The sequence below is a fragment of the Mesocricetus auratus genome, unplaced genomic scaffold (assembly GCF_017639785.1).
Source record: "Mesocricetus auratus isolate SY011 unplaced genomic scaffold, BCM_Maur_2.0 Super-Scaffold_6723, whole genome shotgun sequence".
Taxonomy (NCBI): Eukaryota; Metazoa; Chordata; class Mammalia; order Rodentia; family Cricetidae; genus Mesocricetus; species Mesocricetus auratus.
In genome coordinates, this window is record NW_024429183.1 from 14224925 (window position 1) to 14245630 (window position 20706).

The 20706-nt window shown below is 43.8% G+C and overlaps 1 protein-coding gene across 4 annotated transcripts; it reads right to left on the minus strand.

Moving 5' to 3' along the window:
- Nucleotides 1-738: 738 nt before the first annotated feature.
- Nucleotides 739-20003, minus strand: Znf821 (zinc finger protein 821). Of its 4 annotated transcripts, none has more exons than XM_013115694.3 (9): nucleotides 19985-20003; nucleotides 19158-19220; nucleotides 17513-17629; nucleotides 16162-16278; nucleotides 7608-7733; nucleotides 4519-4667; nucleotides 4014-4118; nucleotides 2473-2639; nucleotides 739-1704 (listed from the first exon to the last, which is right to left on the minus strand). In XM_013115694.3, exons 4-9 carry the CDS (start codon nucleotides 16199-16201, stop codon nucleotides 1050-1052), a joined length of 1242 nt encoding a protein of 413 aa, XP_012971148.1. In that variant the 5' UTR covers nucleotides 16202-16278; nucleotides 17513-17629; nucleotides 19158-19220; nucleotides 19985-20003; the 3' UTR covers nucleotides 739-1049. The 4 variants fall into 4 exon arrangements, with proteins under 4 accessions (XP_012971148.1, XP_040593037.1, XP_012971149.1 ...); XM_040737103.1 differs by lacking the exon at nucleotides 19985-20003 and adding an exon at nucleotides 19692-19955; XM_013115695.3 differs by lacking the exon at nucleotides 17513-17629.
- Between the last annotated feature and the right edge of the window lie 703 nt (nucleotides 20004-20706).

Below are 20706 nucleotides of genomic sequence, written 5' to 3' on the forward strand. Positions count from 1 at the left end.
CAGCCTGTTAGGCAACCAACCACTGAGCTGGGGTTTTGAACCCATACATCTAATTCCTGAATTTGTACTAATTCAGAATGTTGTGGAAATAATTGGATAAGCCATATTAAGTGCCAAAGTATTCCTTGGGACAGAGTGCATCCAGTTATTTGAAATATGGAACTCTGTGAAAGGCGTTTGGATCAATTAAGTACTTAATTTCTTTTCAATGTAATTAAGAGTATTTTCCAGCAGTCAGGTAGGACTTAACCCTAGTTTGTTGAGAGTAGTTTGACACTTTTAAACAGCCTTAGACCTACAGAGGTGGGAGAGGAGTCCAAATGTCTGTTACATTGGAAAAGGTCCACATTCCTGGCATAGTTATTTTTCTGGCAGCAATTTAACTAGAGCACATCCTTCTGGACCTCAAGATCTATAAATATCCAGATGGTACATAACCTTTGATGCAAGCTAAGGAAAGTTCTATGCTTGTTCTTGTGCCAGCACAGAAACAGAAATTGAGCAGCTCTCATCTCCTCCATAGCATGGTAGTCAAACTGCAAGGGTGAGTGTTGTTCTGCTCTAGTCTTTATCACAGTTGACTTGATCTCACCTATGGTCCTCTGCTTAGCCTAAGTTGTAGAGCCTTCTGCCTCAGAAAAGAACAAGCCACCAGAAGTCACTAGCTGAAAATTCCCATCAAGTTCTTTGCTAGCACAATTCATTAGATGAAACAGAAATGAGACAAAAGAGCCAAAGGCCAGTAAAGAGAAAATTAATTTATTTGCCCTCACAGCTTCATGGACTGTACTGGGGTCCTACAGTCCCTTAACCCTGGCCTGCCACAATGGGCTGAGGAGTCCAGGTTTCTGGAGTGCCTGCTCCTTGTCCAGAGCTGCCTTGAGCTGGGTCCATCCTGATCCCATCATGGTCCCACAGGCAGAGTGCACAGGTTTCCCTGCAACCAACCTGGGCCTGCCTGTGGCAGCAAGGTCTGTGGCCTCCTGGGTGACAGCAGCACTGATCCCTGTGGGCTGGAGTGGATGGGAGGTCAGGCAGGAGGGTGTGGTTCAGTGCAGAGAGCTGTTGTTCTGTTCTTCAAAGGCCATTTTCCCCAGAAGCTGGCTGTCCAACTCTACCCCACTCACAGGCAACTGGAAGAAGTTCATTTCAGCTGCTAAGGCGGCCATGGCAGAGGGGTCCTGACCAAACTGAGCTCGCAACATCATGTCCATTTTCTCCAGTCTCCTCTTGAGCCTCTTAGCCTCTCGCTCTCGGATGAGTCGGGCCTGCCGCTTCTCTGGGGTTTCATTGGCCCGCTTTAGCCTCATGGCCTCACGGTCTCGCTGTAGCCGGCGAGCTCGCTGCTCATCAGTCTCCTGCATGCGTTGCAGGCGCTTGGCTTCACGGTCCCTCATTCGTCTTACCTCCCGCTCTTCTGGGGTTTCATTGTCTCGCCGACTCTTCTTGGCTGTACGTTCTCGTTCAAGTCGTTGTAGGCGTACTTCCAAAGGTTCATTCTGTCGACGGAGGGCCCACTTGCGTACATTGGGGGTCTGTGTTTCCAGTAACTTGCGGTAGGCAGCACAGTTGTTGCACACAAGCAGAATTCCAGCAGGGTATACTGGAGGACTACAAGCAATGTCCTTCCCTTCAGCACTGGAGGTGCCCTCACTGTGGACTTGGGGTAGGGATTCCATATTAAGTACTTCAGGAAGTTTCTCACTGGGAAACCAAGATTTTTGATGGTTAGTATTTCTGTGTAGCAAGCCTCAGGGACCCAGGTAACTGACTTACCCCATAACCACTAGTCAAACTGTTCCAAGTCCACCACTATGAGGGGTGGTTTGAATGCCTGGAAGACCCCTTCTCTTCTTCGGACTAGGGTGTCTACGAAATTTAAGACCCACTTTGAATTAGCAACTGATCCACCTGCCATTGAAAACTACCCAGAGTAACCCCTACAAGGCAAAGCAGGAAAGGCATTAATTGGCTTGTAGGTGCTGAGCAGGGCTGGGCCTACTGTGTGAATGAAGGGGCCTGGAGGTAGAGGTTTCCTTTAGCAGATTCGATTCACTGCTTTACTTCCTCCTGCCTGGCACTGGCCACAGGGAAAAGTAGCTTGTGTACTGTACAACCAAAGCAATGGGATGAGGACAGAGTTTGAGTCTTCCTAGAGCATGGCAGTGTGTCCTCACATCAGGATCCTCTCAGCATACTGCAACTTCTGCTTCCTTTATCATCAATGTTCTTGTGTCTCTGCATCACTTTCTAGTTGGAAATACTCTGATAGGGAAAGAAAAGCAATTCATTTCCCCTGAGGGATATCTAGTGCATACTGCTTAGCCTATCTCCTGGTCTCATTACTTGTATTTCCAGATTGTTCTATCAGCTCTTTTGCGTTACTTATCTCTAGTCTTTCTTTTGACCTGGGAAAACAGCATCTTATACCCAGTAACTTGCTCTTAGCACAGGGTTAGGTGTTCTACTAACCTGTTAAAAGTGGCATGACTAGTAAACCGGGCTCCACACACAGCACAGTTAGACCGCTGGTCTTCCGAATGGATAAGGAGGTGGCGACCCAAGGACCCTGGGGAGCTAAGGGCCCGTCCGCAGACAGGGCACATGTAACTCTTGGCACTCACCACTGCTGCAGTATGCTGTAAAACAAAGCCTTAATCTGTTAATTTTGTGTTAACCTCCAGGACAATCTGCACCCTTTCCTTTTTTCCCTTAGAATGAGAGACTTGCAACTATTTGTTTAGCCATTCAGACCACTGATCATTTTTTATTATTGTGAATTCTGCCTATATTCTGGGACATATGAATGGCTTGAAGAATAATGGGGTTCCAGAATCCTCCTCAGAGCCTGAGAGAGATTCATGTTCTTGATAGTTTTGGCTTTCCTGGCTCATATTATATAGTAACAAGTGCATTTTAAGAGTACAGTGAAGGAGCTGGATAGGAGTAGTAGTCTGTAACAGGTATGATGGCCTGCCTTTCCTCAGCCCTCTGAAGAAATTCTTTTTGTTGTTGTTGGTTTTTCAAGAAAGGGTTTCTCTGGGTAAACCTGACTATCTGGGAACTCACTCTGTACCCCTGGCTGTTCTATAGACCAGGCTGGCCTCAAACTCAGAGATCCACTTGCCTCTGCCCCCCAAGTGCTGGAACTAAAGGTGTGTAGCACCACCACCAGGCTGAAGAAATACTTCTTCTTTTTTTTTTTTTTTTGGTTTTTCGAGACAGGGTTTCTCTGTATTGTTTTGGAGACTGTCCTGGAACTAGCTCTGTAGACCAGGCTGGCCTCGAACTCACAGAGATCCACCTGCCTCTGCCTCCCAAGTGCTGGGATTAAAGGTGTGCGCCACCAATGCCCGGGCTGAAGAAATACTTCTAATGAACCAACTATCTTTATAGGTACAATCTATAAAGCTTGGTATAACCTGGGCTATCCTGTGTAGTGGTGTCTCATAAATACAGACCATTGGGAATAGGTACATTATTAATTGGATTAGGATAGGAAGGTCTGTTTTCCCTAATATGTCGTTGTGCATTTTATTTATTTTGTGTGCCTGTAGTATACCCTGCACATGGCACAGTTATGTGTGTGTGTAGGTCAGAGGATAACAAATGGCAATCAGTTCTCCTTCTGCTGTGTGGGTCCTGGGGAGTATACTCAGGTCATAAGGTTTGGTGGTAGGTGCCTTGTTGGCTCACATTATACCATTTATGTTAGCCCTACCCCCTCTAAAAGTCATCACTGTTAATAGAAGTCAGTTTCTATTTCACTACTAAATGTATTAATTTAAGAATATAGTATCATGATACTTAATTTCCAAAGTGTATCTTTCTGGGACCTCAGACCCTATTTAACCCATATATCACCATTGTTTTCTAAGCTGTTCTGAAGGGTGGAATGAATCCTAGTAGAACCAGCCACCTGAACTGCTTTTGCCAGAGGCAAAGGCCACTGCAGCACCTGAGATCTAAACCCCTGGCACTCAGTCCCAGAACTCCCCCTCCCCATTCTATACCTGGTACACATGTGCAATCAGCTGCTCCCGACTCCCACAGTCAAGCTGGCAGAGGGGACACTGGCAGAGTTCAAGCAAGGGGTCAGAGTTTAGGCTTTCTGTGACCTGCAAATCCATCAAACAGGCAAGTCATGAAGACTCCTCACCAGTCTCTTCCCTGCCCCACCCTCTCCATAAAGACCCATACCAGGTGTTATCTTCACTTCCCAGTATGGACTGAAGCATAAAGAATTGTTTGAAAGGAACTACATTTTCAAACTTGCTACCCTGAGTTAGCTTTCCTTCTGCATGTTCCTTGCAGGAATACTCGGGGAACAATTTAGCTGGAAGCTGATTCCACAGGACACTGCCTCGGACTTATCCCTGAGAGCCGTCCCAGAGTGCCTCTTAAAGTACTTCTCACTTGGCTAAGGTGGCTGCTCTGCTTGCAAAGAAGTGAGAGCGTTTACGGGCTTGGGGTGGGTGGGAGAGAAGGCTGTTGTGACGAGGACGGCTTGCCACTTGCCTCATGCTCTACTGCTTCATTCCCACTACCAACAGGCTGCTCTGGGCTTTCTAATTCTTTTTCCACTTTGACTACCCCACCATCTTCCTCTGACGTGTGAGAAGAGACTTCATCTTGTGTGGTCTCCTCTTCATCACCTTCACTGTCACCTGGAACACATAAACTGGTCACTTGTTCTGAGTTTTACAGGAATACATCCTGAGCTGCTGTCCACTCCAGGGTTTGCAGCTACAATGAAAAAAACCATTTTCAGACTTCAGGTTGTACAGTTTGCATAAGTGCTTAGTGGGCACAAATCATGGTGAATAGAAACCAGCTATGACTGCCATTCATTATACCACCTACACACTGAAAGGAAAATGTGAGGCAAATCTACACTAGAAATGGTAACTAGCCACTAAATAATAACTACCATAAAAATAATTGTTTACGAAACAGGTCTCACATAGCCCAGGCTGGCTTCAGTCTGACTATACATTCAAGGATGATCTTGAATTTTTGATCCTCCTGCCTCTGTCTCCCAATATGCCTAGCAAAATAATTATTTATGGTTCTCAAATATCTTACACTTGAGACCATACTTCCCTAAGCACATCACACCAAACACATTCCCACAACACACAATCTGACTCAGCAACATCTCTTCCTGATTACTTACTTGTGTCTATAGTTACTTGCACAATATCTCAGTGCTGTCAAAGACAATTCTACCCAAGACTACTAATCTCTTCTCTCACAACAGACATCAGTACATACTTCCAGAAATAATAACAAAATTTTATTTCCTCTTATCAATGCGGATATAAAAATAAGTTAGTTTAAAATTGTGTCAGTTTATAGGGAAATAGCTATACATTACAGTGGAAAAATGGAATTAGCATAGCAACCAACCTTGGGCAGTTTATATTTATTAGGGTGGAAGGTATTCAAGTTTATCCTGGTTTCCTTTCTTTCTTTTTAGAGATGATTTTACTGTGCAACAAAAAGGCTGTCTTCAAGAGCATGGTCCTCTTGCTCCAGCTTCCCAACGCAGGGCTTCTCTGTACAGTCCTGCTATCCTGGAACTCTATTCAGAGATCTGCCTGTTTCTACCTCTTGAGAGTTAGGATCAAAGGCATGTACCACTATGCTCACCTGTCTACTCTTTGTTTTGTTTATTTTTTCAAGACAGGGTTTCTCTGTATTGTTTTGGAGGCTGTCCTGGAACTCGCTCTGTAGACCAGGCTGGTCTCAAACTCACAGAGATCTGCCTGCCTCTGCTTCCCGAGTGCTGGGATTAAAGACGTGCGCCACCACCACCCTGCCCCACTCTGTTCTTAATCTACTAGTAACGCACATTTTAAACTAAATAAATCTACTGTTTCAGTTGGTTCTTTGGCTTATCTAATGGATAACAAAATATGAAAGAAGTGGAGGGAAGTCTCATTCTTCACCTTAGACATGAGTAACTGGGTCTGTTTTAGTTTGGGAGGGAAGGATGTGGTTGTGGTGTAATCTACCTGTGGCTAATGAATGTGCATGGCATGTATGAGCTGATTTTGCCTGTTGTCTGTACAATAGAGGGAAAAAGAGCTCAAGGATTCTGTGTCGGTGTTTTAAAGATCACAGGGGAGGCCACAGCCAGGGAAGCTGTCAGTCGTGGGCAGACAGCCCTCCCACTCTGCTTGGACTCCGGACTCCCCTGTCAGTAGCGTCTCACCATGCTCTGCATGTACAGCTGGACTCACATTTCCCTGCTAACAGTGCTACTCATCTCCCTACTGTTCTGCATAATTTCTAAATCCACAGTGTAAGATAACTTCTTTCTACACAAAACTGGGTTAAATTTTCTTTATTGACAAATTCCTACCAGATCACCCATATGTGTCTATACTGGATGTGCTTGACATATGGGAGACTATATCTGGGTGCTGAAGAGTATGGTGTGTTTTCCTAAAAGCTTTATTTCACTTGAGTCCATCTCAATTATGAAGGGTTGGCACAGATTAGATCACACCATATTTTCTCACCAGCATCCAGTGTGGAACATTTGTAAGCTTCATCTACGGCACTGCTGAATAAAATATACTTTCGTAACTTGTCAATTATCTGAATATCTCTGTCAGGAACTTTTTCAAAGTATGTTGTCAAGAAGTATGGTGTAGCTCTTTGGAATAGTAGCCTACTAGATGCCTGCAGATGTCTACTCTTACTTATTAAGGAAGTGCTGTGTCCCATAGGGTTTCTAGAAATTCTAGAGTTCATTTCTTGGAATGTGCTCCATAGACCAGTCTGGCCTTAAACTCAGAGATCCACCTGCCTCTGCCTCCTAAGCTCTGGGGTTAAAAATGCATATCACCACCACTCAGCATTACTAAAATATTTTTTGACCTTGTAAGGGATATGGTGTGGGAAGACCTGGACTTCAGCATTTTTATATACTACATAATCTCATCACTAAGCAAACCCATGCAACATTAAAACTAGGACCTCAAGCAAGAATTCAATGCCACTCTTATATTTTATTAATAAATAGACCTAAGCAAAGGAATTTTTTTCTTTTTTGGTGTGAGCATAGCCTTTAATGGCTGAGCCATTTCTCTAGCCTTTTTGTTTTCCTTTTCTTTTCTTTTTTTTTTTTTGAGACAGGGTTTCTCTGTATTGTTTTGGAGGCTGTCCTGGAACTCGCTCTGTAGACCAGGCTGGCCTCGAACTCACAGAGATCCGCCTGCCTCTGCCTTCCGAGTGCTGGGACTAAAGGCATGCACCACCAATGCCCAGCTTTTTTTTTTTTCAATTTTAATTTTTTTATTATTTTACCTGGCCCATGAGCTGTCTTAACACTACCTGTTTCTATATTAGAATGTCCTAGTTCACAACCACCACAAACCTATCTGCATATGACACTATGTCGATTACTAGAATCCATGAGTTATAAGAATGACAAGCCAACCTGTCCTCTCTTTCTCTGAATAAACATGTTCAGACACTGGGGATCCACACATCTTCTTAGAGCTTCCTCCCAACCCCCACACACAATCCCCAGAGTATACACTCTGTTAGTTCTTCTCCCATTGCCCTGAGTCATTACCAGAAGGTGCAGAACTCACTGCTACTGGAGTCCTGATCTCTTAGTTGTTGGATAGCTTGTTGCTGACTGCCAAGGTCTCCAGGAAAATCGGTTTTCATCATCGCTTGTCGGGCTTGTTCTTCTAACCCAGCAAATACTTGATCCCCTGGTGGTCACAAAGAAAAACAGTCAGGCCACCAGTTGGGCAATACATGCCTAGACAAACTAGTTGGGAGGTCAGACCATTCAAAGGTAGGAAACAGGCAGATACCCTCTGGTGGGGTCACTCATCTCTAAGTCATGCTACTATCTCCAACAGTGAAGCTGCTCTTCCTGGGCAATAAGCTATTTGAAATCTTTCTTATTCTTGAGCCTTGAAAGGATGATTATTTGAATTTTTATTTTATTTGCACAGGTGTTCTTCCTGTATGTATGTCTGTATGTGGGTGTCAGATCGTGGAGTTAAACAGCTGTTAGCTGCCATGTGGGTGCTGGAAATTGAACCCAAGTCCTCTAGAAGAGCAGTCCGTGCTCTTAACCACTGAGCCATCTCTCCAGCCCTTGAAAAGTTGATTAATTACAAGTTTACAAACGTTAACTGCAGAATCTCAATTCCTTGCAACCTTCCATCAGGATGGGGGAGATATAGAGGTAAGAAGAGGTAAAGTGATGGGATAGAGGCAGGGCAATGAAGTGGGTAAAAATCTCTAAACCTTACATCATCACAGCCCCAATTCATTCTATTTCAGACTACACACAATGCTTCAAGTAATCCCTAATTAACCTCCAATCCCACCTTTTTCATTCATTCCAAGACGTTTTGAACATTCTTCTTGCCTTTCTCTAATGTCTATCAGAATTAGCCATAATAAACATGACTGGCTGAGTAACCGATGGGATGGGTAGCAAAAGAACAGATAATATTCTAACTCACTAAAACTAATCCTTGATTGAAACATACCAACTAACTTACAACAAATACTACGTATCCAAGTCTCCTTGGGTCAGAGTGGCTTTTGTTTTTGCATAAAGTATCCAGCAACACTAGACCATCCCTGATTTTGCATTTACTTTTCATGAGCTCTGCCCCAGATCCATGTTATTGGAGAGTTAACCTTTGAGTGCTTTTTAGTTTCCAAATGACTAGGCATAGAGAGAAAAGAGAGTTAGGTTTCTCTTATCTCAGTGAGAATGGAAACTATAGGCCCAATTCCCTAGTCAGCAAGGGAGAATAATCAAAAGCTTCGGTGAGATGTTTGACTACAGAACAGGATCTTTTCTTACTGAAAAGGGAAAGGATACTAAACAGGCTAAGTTTGGGGAGACAATGATGTGGAACTTGTTCCTTGGTCAGTGTAAAAACTGAGGAGGGGTCAGCTCCAAATGATTTACTTGGTCACTCATTCAGCAAATAATCCTTAAGTGCTACTATATTCTATTATATAGTCCTCACCTTAATTCTCTCTCTTAAATTTACTTTTTTTATTATTTGTGTGTGGGGAGTTATAGATGTACATGGTGAATATACAGAGGACAGAAGACAATTTTGTGGGTTCTGGGGATTGAACTCAAGATATGATGTGAGAGCACAACAAGCACTTTTGCCCACCTAGCATCTTGCTGGTCCCCTCACCTGGATTCTTTATATGGTAGGTATCTTTCCTTCCTTCCTTCCTTCCTTCCTTCCTTCCTTCCTTCCTTCCTTCCTTCCTCCCTCCCTCCCTCCCTCCCTCCCTTCCTTCCTACCTACCTACCTACCGTATATCCATACTACCTATATGTTGTTAAGAAGATAACCAGAGATGATGGAGGGATGGCTCACTAATAAAGTGTTTATTGCTCTTGCAGAGTTTAGTTCCCAGTCCCCATATCAGAGGCTTACTGCTGCCTATAATTACAGCTTCAAGGAATACAGCACCTCTGGCCTCCATAAATATCTGCACTCATATGTACATACACACAAACACACAATTAAATATAAATCATTTTTTAAAAGCAGAAGAAAGCTAAGGGAAGTCTATAGTGAAACCAAATATTGAGGTTTGTACAATTATATGTCTTTCCTGGGCCCCATTTCTTCATCTTTAGTGTCTGTTCCTCTTAACCCTAGGGCCTTATACATGCTAAAAATATACTGAGCTATAACCCTATCCCCTAAAATCCACACTTCCCATGTGCTGCCAATGGAGGTATGAATTCAATATTACAGGGGCTTTACAGTAGGTCTGCTAACAACAAATACTTGTCTCTGTGTGGTAAGACTGGCTCTGATCATAGTATTGTTGTTATCTCCATATCATGCAACAATTCAAATATTGAAATGTTTTCAAGGCCACAGTATGACAAAAGGAAAAACAGAGTTCTGATACCGTTGTCATGAGTCATTATGCCTGGATTAGAGAAACTGACATTATGGCAATTATGACTCATCTTGTGGGTAAGAATGGAGGTGGAGAGTGTATTCCTAGGTATACAGAACCCAAGAAAAAGGAAAAGTAAGTTGCTTTAAGACAGTGTTCACAAGTTTTTTTTGTTTTGATTTTGAGACAGGGTTTCTCTGTATTTTTTTTGGAGGCTGTCCTGGAACTCGCTCTGTAGACCAGGCTGGCCTTGAACTCACAGAGATCTGTCTGCCTCTGCCTCCTGAGTGCTGGGTTTAAAGGTGTGAGCCACCAACGCCCGGCTATGTTTTTGTTTTCTGAGATAGGGTCTCTCTATGTAGCTCTGGCTGGAACAGGCTAGCCTGGAATTTGTTAAGTAGACACCTGCCTCGCCTCCTGAGTGGTGGGATTAAAGGTGTGCATCACCATGGCCAACATGTGTTCACAATTTCTAAAGTAACACATGGGCTTTAAGTTAAAGCTAAAGAAAGTAAAAAGTAAATTGTAAGGAGTGCTCTCCCTTCTCTGCAAAAGTAAAGTATTTCATTTTCCATGTTGATTCCACTGTAACAACAAAGCAATGGCCAACTGCAATTGTTACTGAATGCTTCTAGGCTAGTTCATGTCTTTGGATCTAAGGGCCAGAGACCGATCTGGCACTAAGGAATGAATTATATACTGGCATGTACTGTCACTAATTCTCATCAATAACACTTCAGGTTTGTAAGAAAACTTAGATTTTTATAACATGTTAGCAATGAATCAAAAAAAGATTTGATCACATTTCTGCACATTGTACCAGTAAAAAGACACGTAAAAGGAAGCTGGAGAGATGGCTCAATAGTTAAGTGCATTAGCTGCTCTTCCAGAGGGTGCAAGCCAACTCCTAGCACCCACATGGTGGCTCACAACCATCTGTAACTTTGATTCCAAGAGATCCAATGCCCACTTCTGCCATGGAAACTAGACATGCAAGGCAAAATACTCATAAACATAAAATTAAGTTTTAAAAGATATCTAAAAACAGATGCATCTTTTAAAATGAACCAGTAATCAGTTTAATCTTTATTAATATGAACTCAGAATTTAGTTTTGTCTATTAAGTTTAAATATTCAGACTTTTACAGACAAGAATGGAATTTCTTCAATATGACTTCCCTAAGATTCTTGCTGGCAACTCCAGCTAGGGAATTTGAAATACATTATATTTTTCAGTAGTGTAGAAATACAACCTACTCTTTTATTCCATTCCTGACTATGGGAAAGCCTAAAATAAATATTAATCTTTAAGGCTGTTCCTATTTTAAATAGTACCATAAAATAATACTAAAGTATTTTTAAATCTTAAAAGGGATTTTATCAAACTTCCTAAGAATCTTGTCAATGATTTTTCTAGTAATCACTTTAACCTAGTCTCCAAATTCAGCTGTCTAGAATTACCCTTTGGAGAGAAAGTAGTGAAAGCTGCCAGAAATTATGTTACACTGGAGCTGGTGAGGCGGCTCAGCGGGTAAAGGCACTCTCCACCATGCCTGAGTTCAATCCCGGAGTCTACATGGTTGAGGGAGAGAATTCACGGTTGGAAGCTGTCCTCTGATCTTCATGTGTGCTGTGGCACGCCCTCCCCACCCCATACACAAAACAAAACATGTGAAACGTCTTAAATGTTATACATGTTAATTCAAGTACGATACACACAAATATTAGTGATTAAGAAATGTTCTAGCATTACCTATTTTTATAATGTAGAATTAAGTCACCTTATTAAATGTGGGCATTTATCTGCCTATTAATAGCCAGGTTCCCCAATAATATCCAGGTACTCTTTTCTCTCTTTTGTTTTTGTCTTTTTAAACTTACTATGAAATGCAAAGTTTTTCTCTCACTTTTGCCTTGGGATTCAGACTAGTGAGGAACGAGGGCGTGAAAGCCAGTTTGGAAAAAGATGAAAAGACCAAGGTAAAAGTCTTAGAAGGACAAAGATTTGCTTTTTTCCCTTAGGTCCTTAGTACAGTTTAGTAAATGCAATTTTGGGTTTGAGATCACATAGTTGAACGTTCTCTAAGGGAGCAGACGTCTGTTCAGAAGCAGCAGTGCTGGGAGAAGGGTGCTTCGGACGCCTTCCCAGCTGGCACTCCGTGTAACACAGGTGCTGCCTATGTCGGGAACAGCACTTACAGCCCAGGAGTGCTAGCCGCATGAACTGAGACAAAGCTCCTTGGCTTCTCAGAAAAGAAAGGACTTTGACACCTTTTCATCTCTCGGGATATCGCAATCTGAAAGCAAAAGTGTCTTAAGGAGCACGCCTTTAATCCCAGGACTCGGGAGGCAGAGGCAGGCGAATCTCTGTGAGTTCGAAGCCAGCCTGGTCTACAGAGTGAGTTCCAGGACAGCCTCCAAAGCCACAGAGAAACCCTGTCTCGAAAAAACAAAAAACAAAAAAACAAAAAAAAAGTGTCTTAAGGAAAGCCTTTTTCTTGGTGGCTTCCTTGATTCCACCACATGAAATATGAGTAATACACAGGACCACACATTCAAATTCTCCAGACAGTTGACGGACGTGTACTCAGAAAGGGGAGAAATGGAAAAGCAGGTATAGCAGAAGGTCTAAAACACAAGGTTTCAGTCCAGCAGCAGTTTCTCTATAGTGAGTAATTCTGGAGTTTTAATTCTAAAATTTTGCATTGAGTCTGCTAAGGAGATGGGAATGGGCTGTCTGGATAAATTAAATATGCAAACAAAGTGTGTGCTAAAATACTGTCTGGCTATCACCATGCAAGTTTTTTTTTTAAGGCAGGGTTTCAAGGCTGGAGAAATGGCTCAGTGGTTAAAACCACTGGCTACTCTTCCAGAGATTCAATGGGAACACCCACCTAACAGCTCACAACTGTTTGTTAACTTCAGTTCCAGGGATCTGATGCCCTCTTCTGGCCTCTGTGGGCATTAGGCATGTATGTGGTGCCACAGGTATATAAGCAAAATACCCATACACATAAAAATTTAAAGATTAAAAAAACAAAAACAGGGTCTTAAGCATTTCACACCAGCTCAAACTTGTTGTGAAGCCAAGGATGACTTTGAGCTCTGGAGCCTACTGTCTTCACCCTTCCCAGTATTAAGATTATGGGTTATCACTGTGCTGAAGCTCAAATCAGGGTATTATGCATGACAGGCAAGCACTCTTATCAACTGAGCTATATCCCTAATTTTATAGTGACATTTAATTAAATATTTTCCATTTTCCCTCTTTCTCTCTCTCTCTCTCTCTTTTTTTTTTTGTATTGGGGATAACATAGAGCATTCATAAGCAAGTATTTTACCATCAAGCCATGTCAGTCTCTGGGATTCTTTTTTTTTTTTTTTTTTTTTTTTTTTGGTTTTTTTGAGATAGGATTTCTCTGTGCAGTCTTGGCTATCCTGGAACTCGCTCTGTAGACCAGGCTGGCCTTGAACTCACAGAGCTCCGCCTGCCTCTGCCTCCCGAGTGCTGGGATCAAAGGTGTGCACCACCACTGCCCAGCTCTTTTAGCTTCAGGCCACCCACCCTTTCCAAAAGGCTGAAGTAATGAGACTCACTTCTCTGCTCAAATGCAAATCTACACTTTGAATTCATTGTATTTACTATTAAGACAAAGGCAGCATTAAGTTTAGTGTGTCTGATTAGCTCTATGTCAGATGAGAGGAGATTCAAGTGGTCAAAAAACTAGAATTACCCACTTTTACTTTGTTCTCTACATTCAGGCACACACACTATGGTTTTTTTGTTTTTGTTTTTTTTTAATGAGACAGGGTTTCTCTGTATTGTTTTGGAGGCTGTCGGTCCAGCCCGGCCTCGAACTCACAGAGATCTGCCTGCCTCTGCCTCCCGAGTGCTGGGATTAAAGGTGTGCTCCACCACCGCCCGGCTCCCACACTATTGTGTTTGAGCATCAACTTTTTTTTTTTTCTGAGACAGAATTTCTCTGTGTAGCCTTGGATGTCCTAAAACTCACTCTGTAGACCAGGCTGGCCTTGAACTCCTGAGTGTTGGGATTAAAGGCGTGTGCCACCTGTGCCTGACTTCAGCATCCACTTCTAAATCTTCCTAAATCATTCACCTTATTTTAAGCAGCTCTGCAAATCTACCTATCCCAGAATAACAACTGGAAGCACTCAATTGGTTCTATCTTACTCAACATTTCAGGGACCTAAACAATGACTACATATGAAGGTTTGCTACCCAATATTATTAATTTAAGATATCGAAGCTATCATAATGTCTTTGGTCACACTGTTTTCAATAAAATTTCAGTCATCTTAATTTCTCACATAATCAATTCTCTCCAATGTTTTTGTTTACTTATTGCTTTAAAAAGAAAGTCTTACAGGGTGGGACTGTAGCTGGGTGTTAGGGGTACCTGCTAATATGTAGAATGTTCCTCTACCCAAATTATAGGAAAGTGGTTAATTATCCCAAATCTGATAGTAACTAATTATTTTCTTTCGTGTGTATGTATGTGAATGTATGTACGTATGCACATGTATGTAGAGGCCAGAGGTCAATGTCTTCCTCTATTGCTCTCTATATCATTTTTCTTGGACAGGGTATTTCACTGAACCTAAAGCTTGCTGTGCCAGCTAGACTATCTTCCATCAAGTCCTCAGAATCCTCCTGTCTCTACCTCTTCCCCCAGCACTGGGGTTACAAAGTCATACCACTATACCTAGCCTTTTTTTTTAATGGGGTGTGGGGTGTGTGTGTGTGTGTGTGTGTGTGTGTGTGTGTGTGTGTGTGTGTGTGTGTGTAAGCACATACCTGAGTGTATATGTAGGCTAAAGGACAACATGTAGGAGTTGTTTCTTCCCTTCCACCATACTAGTCCTAGGGATCAATCTTAGGTCATCAGCCTTCAAAGCAGGTACGTTTTACCCACTGAATCATCTCATTGGCCCCTAAGTTTTGTTTTGTTTTTGCTTGTACAGCAAAGCACTTTGCCCACTGAGCTATCTCCCAGACTTGTTTTGATTTTGTTTTTTGTTGCTGTTTCTCACAATGTAGCAGGGTCACCCTGATACACGACAGGCCTCAGGAGCTTTCCTTAGCTGAGGGAAATTCCACAACCTCAGTTATGTCCTTGACTCTAAAGCCAGAACCATGTAGCCAAAGCTTCCAAGTTCTGCTGCTTGTTGGGGTTGGAAATTGGACCCCTTGTCCAGTATCAGCTTTCTGTTGTGGATCGTTTTCTTCATTGCTTAAGCTTTGTTTTAGTCTCTTTCACAAGTTGGAAATTTAGCTGGATGGGGTCTGACTCTGAGGTTACATAGCCTGTGACTTTGAACAAATAAACTCTGCTTGCAACAAGTCTCTTTATTCTCTAACAGATCCCTTTCTTTCTGTCCAAATCCACCTTTCACCCTCTGAGGCCTTGTTAAAGTCCATGATATAGGTCCTCTTCCATCAAGCCTTCTACTGCTACAACAGTCAGTGAAGCTGTCCTACCTTTTTGTTTGTTTTTTTGTTTTTTGAGACAGGATTCCTCTGTGTAACAGCCCTGGCTGTCCTGGCACTCGCTCTGTAGACCAGACTGGCCTCAAACTCACAGAGATCCACCTGCCTCTGCCTCCCTAGTGCTGGGATTAAAGGTATTCACCATTACTGCCCAGGTCGTCCTAACTACTTTTTTTTTTAAAGATTTATTTATTTTTATACACATTGGTGTTTTGCCTGTGTGTATGTCTGTGTGAGGGTATCAGATCCCGTGGAACTGGAGTTACAGACAGTTGTGAGCTGCCATGTGGGTACTGGGAATTGAACCTGGGTCCTCTGGCAGAACAATCAGTGCTAAGCCATCTCTCCAGGCCCATGTCCTAACTACTTTTAACTTTTGTGGTATATATAGTCTGAGGTATATAGCATATACTAGCTTGTTTTGTGTGTTTCTTCTTTGTTTATATATAGCTGCATTACAATTTAGTTATGTTATATTGTTTTATAGTCAACACTTAGCATAATATTTTCACAAAATAAGTTTCCTGTAATTGTTAATATTAAGAATGAATAGTACATATACCCTTTAGACAAGTTAGACATCACACTTCAAATTCACACATGTAAGCCTTTAGCCCTTTCTTTTCTTCCACAAATGAGTGTGGGTCTCTCGCCCTAAATTTAGGTTTCTCTTTCATTCTGACCCTCATCTTCCCAGGTTCCAGAAGACAAAGCCCAGTACTCACAGTGAACTTTATTTGGATTTGTCTGTTTCCTACGGGACATGTTTCCCTGATACAAAAGCTCTGGTCTTTCCCAGTTTCACCACTGGAAATGTCACTACCTCCTTGTATGCTGCTAACCTGCAAAAATAAAAATAGATAAAAAAAGATAGTTAGCCTGTTATTATCCCCAGAAATTACAAAATTAGAAATTTCAAAGATTTAAAAAATACCTTGAGCATATAAAATTCACCAGATATAAATAACTGAGCTAATGAAATGAAAAAAGTAAATCAATCTCTAACCTAGTGTCAAGGTCCCAAGAAGCTTAAGAGGTGACTACTTTTAGAGGACTTAAAGAGATGCTCTAAAGCTGTCTTTGGAATCCAGACCACTACTAAGTGTCAGTCAAGATCACAGAGCAGAAAAGGATGCATATTCAGGCAATCGAGGTTAGAATTAATATGGATTAAAGGGATTACTCCCAGATGTGAGAAAGCAAAAGCATGACAAAGACCTGTAGCAGCTGATTTGTCACATGTGCAACTGGAAGTCAAGGCCTGCAATCTGTACCTCTAGATGGTTTTCTGAGATACAATGCTGAGAGGTAACAAAGGTATCACTTATCTGCAATGCAGACACACTACCAGGCACCTAGCATGATGGCACCAGAGCAAGTCAAACTTCTACACTTAAGACAGGCTCTCAACAGAAGAGTGATGACATCCACATTGCGGAGTACTAATTCAGTCTCCCAATGAGGAACACCTCCTATGTTCTGGAGGGGTGGTGGAAGATCATAATTTTATTGCCTTTTCTCAATCCTGCTGTGTAGCAAGGGGACCAAGAAGGAATAAGAGAAATGCTCCCTATGGGAGGAGAGCAGCAGAGATGTGCGTCTGCCTCTCTGACAACAGAGCAGGCACATTCTTAGGCCCGAAGGTTCCTGATTAACTGTAAGACTGGTTCAGCCATAAGCACTATAAGAGGCTCTGGAATGGATTAGTTGCAGAAGCTGTGGCCTTTTCTTTAAAAGACAGAGTGAGGGCTGAGGTGTGATAATGTGGTAGCAGAGCACTTGCTTAGCATGTGTCAGGCCCTGGATTCAATTCCCAACACCACAGAACCAGACAGACAGACACCAGAGTGAACAAATGCAAAGTGAAAAGTGCATTTAATCATTCCCCGATTAATTTCAGTCCCTGCTTTCTTAAATTGCACTCACATATAGAAATTACATAGTCCACTGCTTTAAGAGAAGCTACTAGTTGTACTTTGCACTCTAGTTAATGAAGACTCACCTGCTAATCCAACTAACTTCTCTATGTAGCTAGAAAGGCCCTCAAACCTGTAATCAGATCCTGCCTCCCCTTACCAAAAGAAGAAAGAAACCGCAAATGGCAAAGACAGGCCTCCACAGGAAGTGGCAAAGGAAGCAGCTTTCAGGCAGTCTTCTATCATATCTGCATACCAAACACACTTCTTTTCAGACCTTCAATTAAAAAAAGGAAAATAACTCCTAATATGTACAATAGAAATAAACAATTTTAGACAGCAGCATACTGATAGCTAATACCAAGGGTAAGTATTATCTTGCTTTTCTTCTTTTTTTCCCTGCTTGGAAATATGAGTCTCATATATTTTTAACTGGTCTTGAACTAGGTTAAGTAGCAAAGAATGACCTTGAATTTCTGATATTCCTGTCTCAAAATAATACAGGCATTTGCCTTCTTACCCAGTTTTATGTGGTGCTGGGGACTGAACCTAAAGCTTTGTGCATGCTAGGTAGGACTGTGTGCATACTGGACAAGCACTCCACCAACTAAGCTACACCCCAGCTGTAGGGGGTGGTCCCTTTTCTCGGTCTTCTCTCTTTTTGGAGATTGTGTATCAACTTTAAACCCCTGGCCTCAAATGACCCTCTAGCCTCAGCCTTCTGACTAGTGAGATTAAAGATGTGCATGGCTACACGTGGTTTATTCCTTCTAGACATTTTAATACAAGCTGTGAATGAACATCACACTTTAGATCCTTTTCTTTGTGTCTGTGGAATCCCAAAGTAGAAAGCTGAATGAAAAGCAGATTGTTTATTTTCCTACACTTCTCTATTGTATAAACAAATGGAATCTCATCTTCATGTACCCCCACGAAGATCAGGAATTAAGCTCTAAGAAAGAGATAATAAAGTCTATTTGAAGGAATGCCAAGTCAGGCTTTATCTGAACAAAAGTTCAATACTAAAGCTACCAGGCAAAGAGATTAAATATGCAGCGACGAGCTGCATATTCAGAAAGGCGGCAGATCACTGTTTCTCTCCATCCTCCTAGTGGTCCAATGGGGAACTGACCAGATGGTACCTCATGGGACTTCACACCTGAAGAATCAAAGGAAAAATAAACACACACCCTCCCCTCCCACAAAACAAAGCCAAGCCACAATCATTAACACACCCACCAGAAAGAGAAGTCTGGAGGTGGGGGAAACCCTTGAAAATAAATAAGAAACACAAACGACACTGGAAGGACACTCCTGACCCAAACAGCACAATATCTGAGGTCAGTTTTATAGGCAGCAACCTTATTAAAACAAACAAAACAAGACCTGTAGGTACGTTGTCTAAAAGGTCACACGGTCCCCTTTAGCTTCAGCGTTGCCTAAATGTGAAACTTAAGCTAGGAATGTAACTGGAGAGCTAGCTGCCTGAACCTCTTCTTCTGGAAGGAAACTGGAATGGGAAGAACGGTTAACTGAGGATCAGACAGACCTACAAGGGTTGCTACTTTTAAAGGGAGCAGTTTTGTCATCTATAGAGCCACAGTATTGGGAGGGTGCACCACCCCCTTCCATCCTTGTCTTTGCTCTCCCACAGGTGTTAGGATGTAGCTTCCAGGATACACTACAGATTGATTGTGTGTGTGTGTGTGTGTGTGTGTGTGTGTGTGTGTGTGTGTGTGTGTGTGCGCGCGCGCGTGTACGTGTTCGTGTAAGGCCAGCCTTAAGAAAAGAGAGTGCATTCCCACCTCCAGCTTTGGTGAGGTTCCCACGGAGCAAAGTAAACTCGCCCGAATCCGAGTGATTTGAATCTGCCAAAAAGGAGAGAAGGTGGTCGGTCATACAGCCGTTTCACTGTCCCTGGATCCTCTAGGGTAGGGGCTGGAACTCGTGTGTGCCATCAACTGAGATGGCCCCTCCGGATTTCTCGAACGGGAGCACAGGTAAATCCCAGGTATTAGATTGGAGTCAGAGGTCTCCCGAAGCGGCTCGGACCAACACTCCGACCACTCAGCCTTCTCTGAAATCTAAATTTAGTAGCTCCTCCGCCCGCCCGCGCCAGGACGGCCCGTGCCCCCCGCCCCGTCTGCTCTCCCACGCCCATCCTCCCCTCCCCCAGCTCCACCCCAGCCTGTCAGACACCGGCCCGCGAGGCCCGCACCCAGCCACCGCAGTTACGCCGAGCCCACCCCTCCCCAGGCGCCGGCAGACAAAAGGCGGACGGCGGCGCGGGGCGGCGGGAGCTACACCAGCTGCCGGCTCCCGGTGCGGGGGCGCTTTACCCGCTGCCTCGGTGCTCCGCGTCCCTGGGCTCCGCCTCCGGACAGACAGACCGCGGGACAATGGGCCCCGGCCGCAGCTCGGGCTAGCCGGGCCGGGGCTCTCCGGGACCGGACCCCGGCTGGCAGAGGGTGGCTGCAGGCCGGGATGGCGGCGGGGAGGCGAGGGGCGGCGCGGCGGACGGACAAAGCCAACAGCAGACAGACGGACAGAGGGGGGAAAAGATGGCGACGCGAGCCGCGGGAGCGCGCCGTTCGCGCTCTCGCAGCGAGTGGGGCGCGTGCCGGAACCTCACCTCTCTCCTCCCGCCGCCGCCGCCCCGACCCCTCCCGGCTCCCGAGGCGCGCGCCTGGCGTTGTGGGCGGGGCCTCAGGGAAAGGGTCCGGGAAGGCGGGACTTAGGGAGCATCCAATCGCTGGCGTTCCAGAGGGGCCCCGCCCTCGTCCTGGTACTGGAGACCCTAGGCTGAGCACCTCTGGGATACGGTCTCAGCCCCTCCGCGCCCCTCTTGGGCGGGCGAACTCTACTCAGCCATCGTCTCCCCTGGTTTCCTTACACCAACATCGAGTTCAGCCACAAAACCCACATCCCCCAACCACATCTCCACCGCAGGCTTCCGCCTTTCCGTAGCCTAACCTGAGCGACCCGCCCCATGGTGACAAGCCTTCTTTATTCCCACATGCCCTGGGGCTTCTACATTTAAAGTAACGAAAGAGGGGGCTACAGATTCTGTAGGAGGGGCTAAGCTCAGCTGTCAGAACATCTGACTAGAAAAAATGGTTAGATTTATTTGGTGTGTTTACTTTTCCAACATGATGGCTACACACACAGGATAGGTAACTTGTGATCCTTGTTGCCATCTAAAGACTACTTGGAAAGAGTTAAGAGTGGTTGGACTCACTTTCTTCTAATGAGTCTCCTGTGATTGCCTGCTTCATTATTTCTCCGTTGTCCTCCCTTCTTCCCCTCTTTCTCCAGTGGCAAACCAAAGCCTACCTCTGAAATCTTTCCCAATTG

What these genes read in the sequence shown, in the direction of transcription:
- Znf821 (XM_013115695.3), bottom strand. Translation starts at nt 16,201, where the DNA reads ATGTCCCGTAGGAAACAGACAAATCCAAATAAAGTTCACT. An exon ending in AAATCCAAATAAAGTTCACT is followed by an intron (nt 7,734 to 16,161) that starts GTGAGTACTGGG and finishes TGTGACCACCAG; the next exon opens with GGGATCAAGTATTTGCTGGG. An exon ending in TGATTGCACATGTGTACCAG is followed by an intron (nt 2,640 to 4,013) that starts GTATAGAATGGG and finishes TTTGTTTTACAG; the next exon opens with CATACTGCAGCAGTGGTGAG.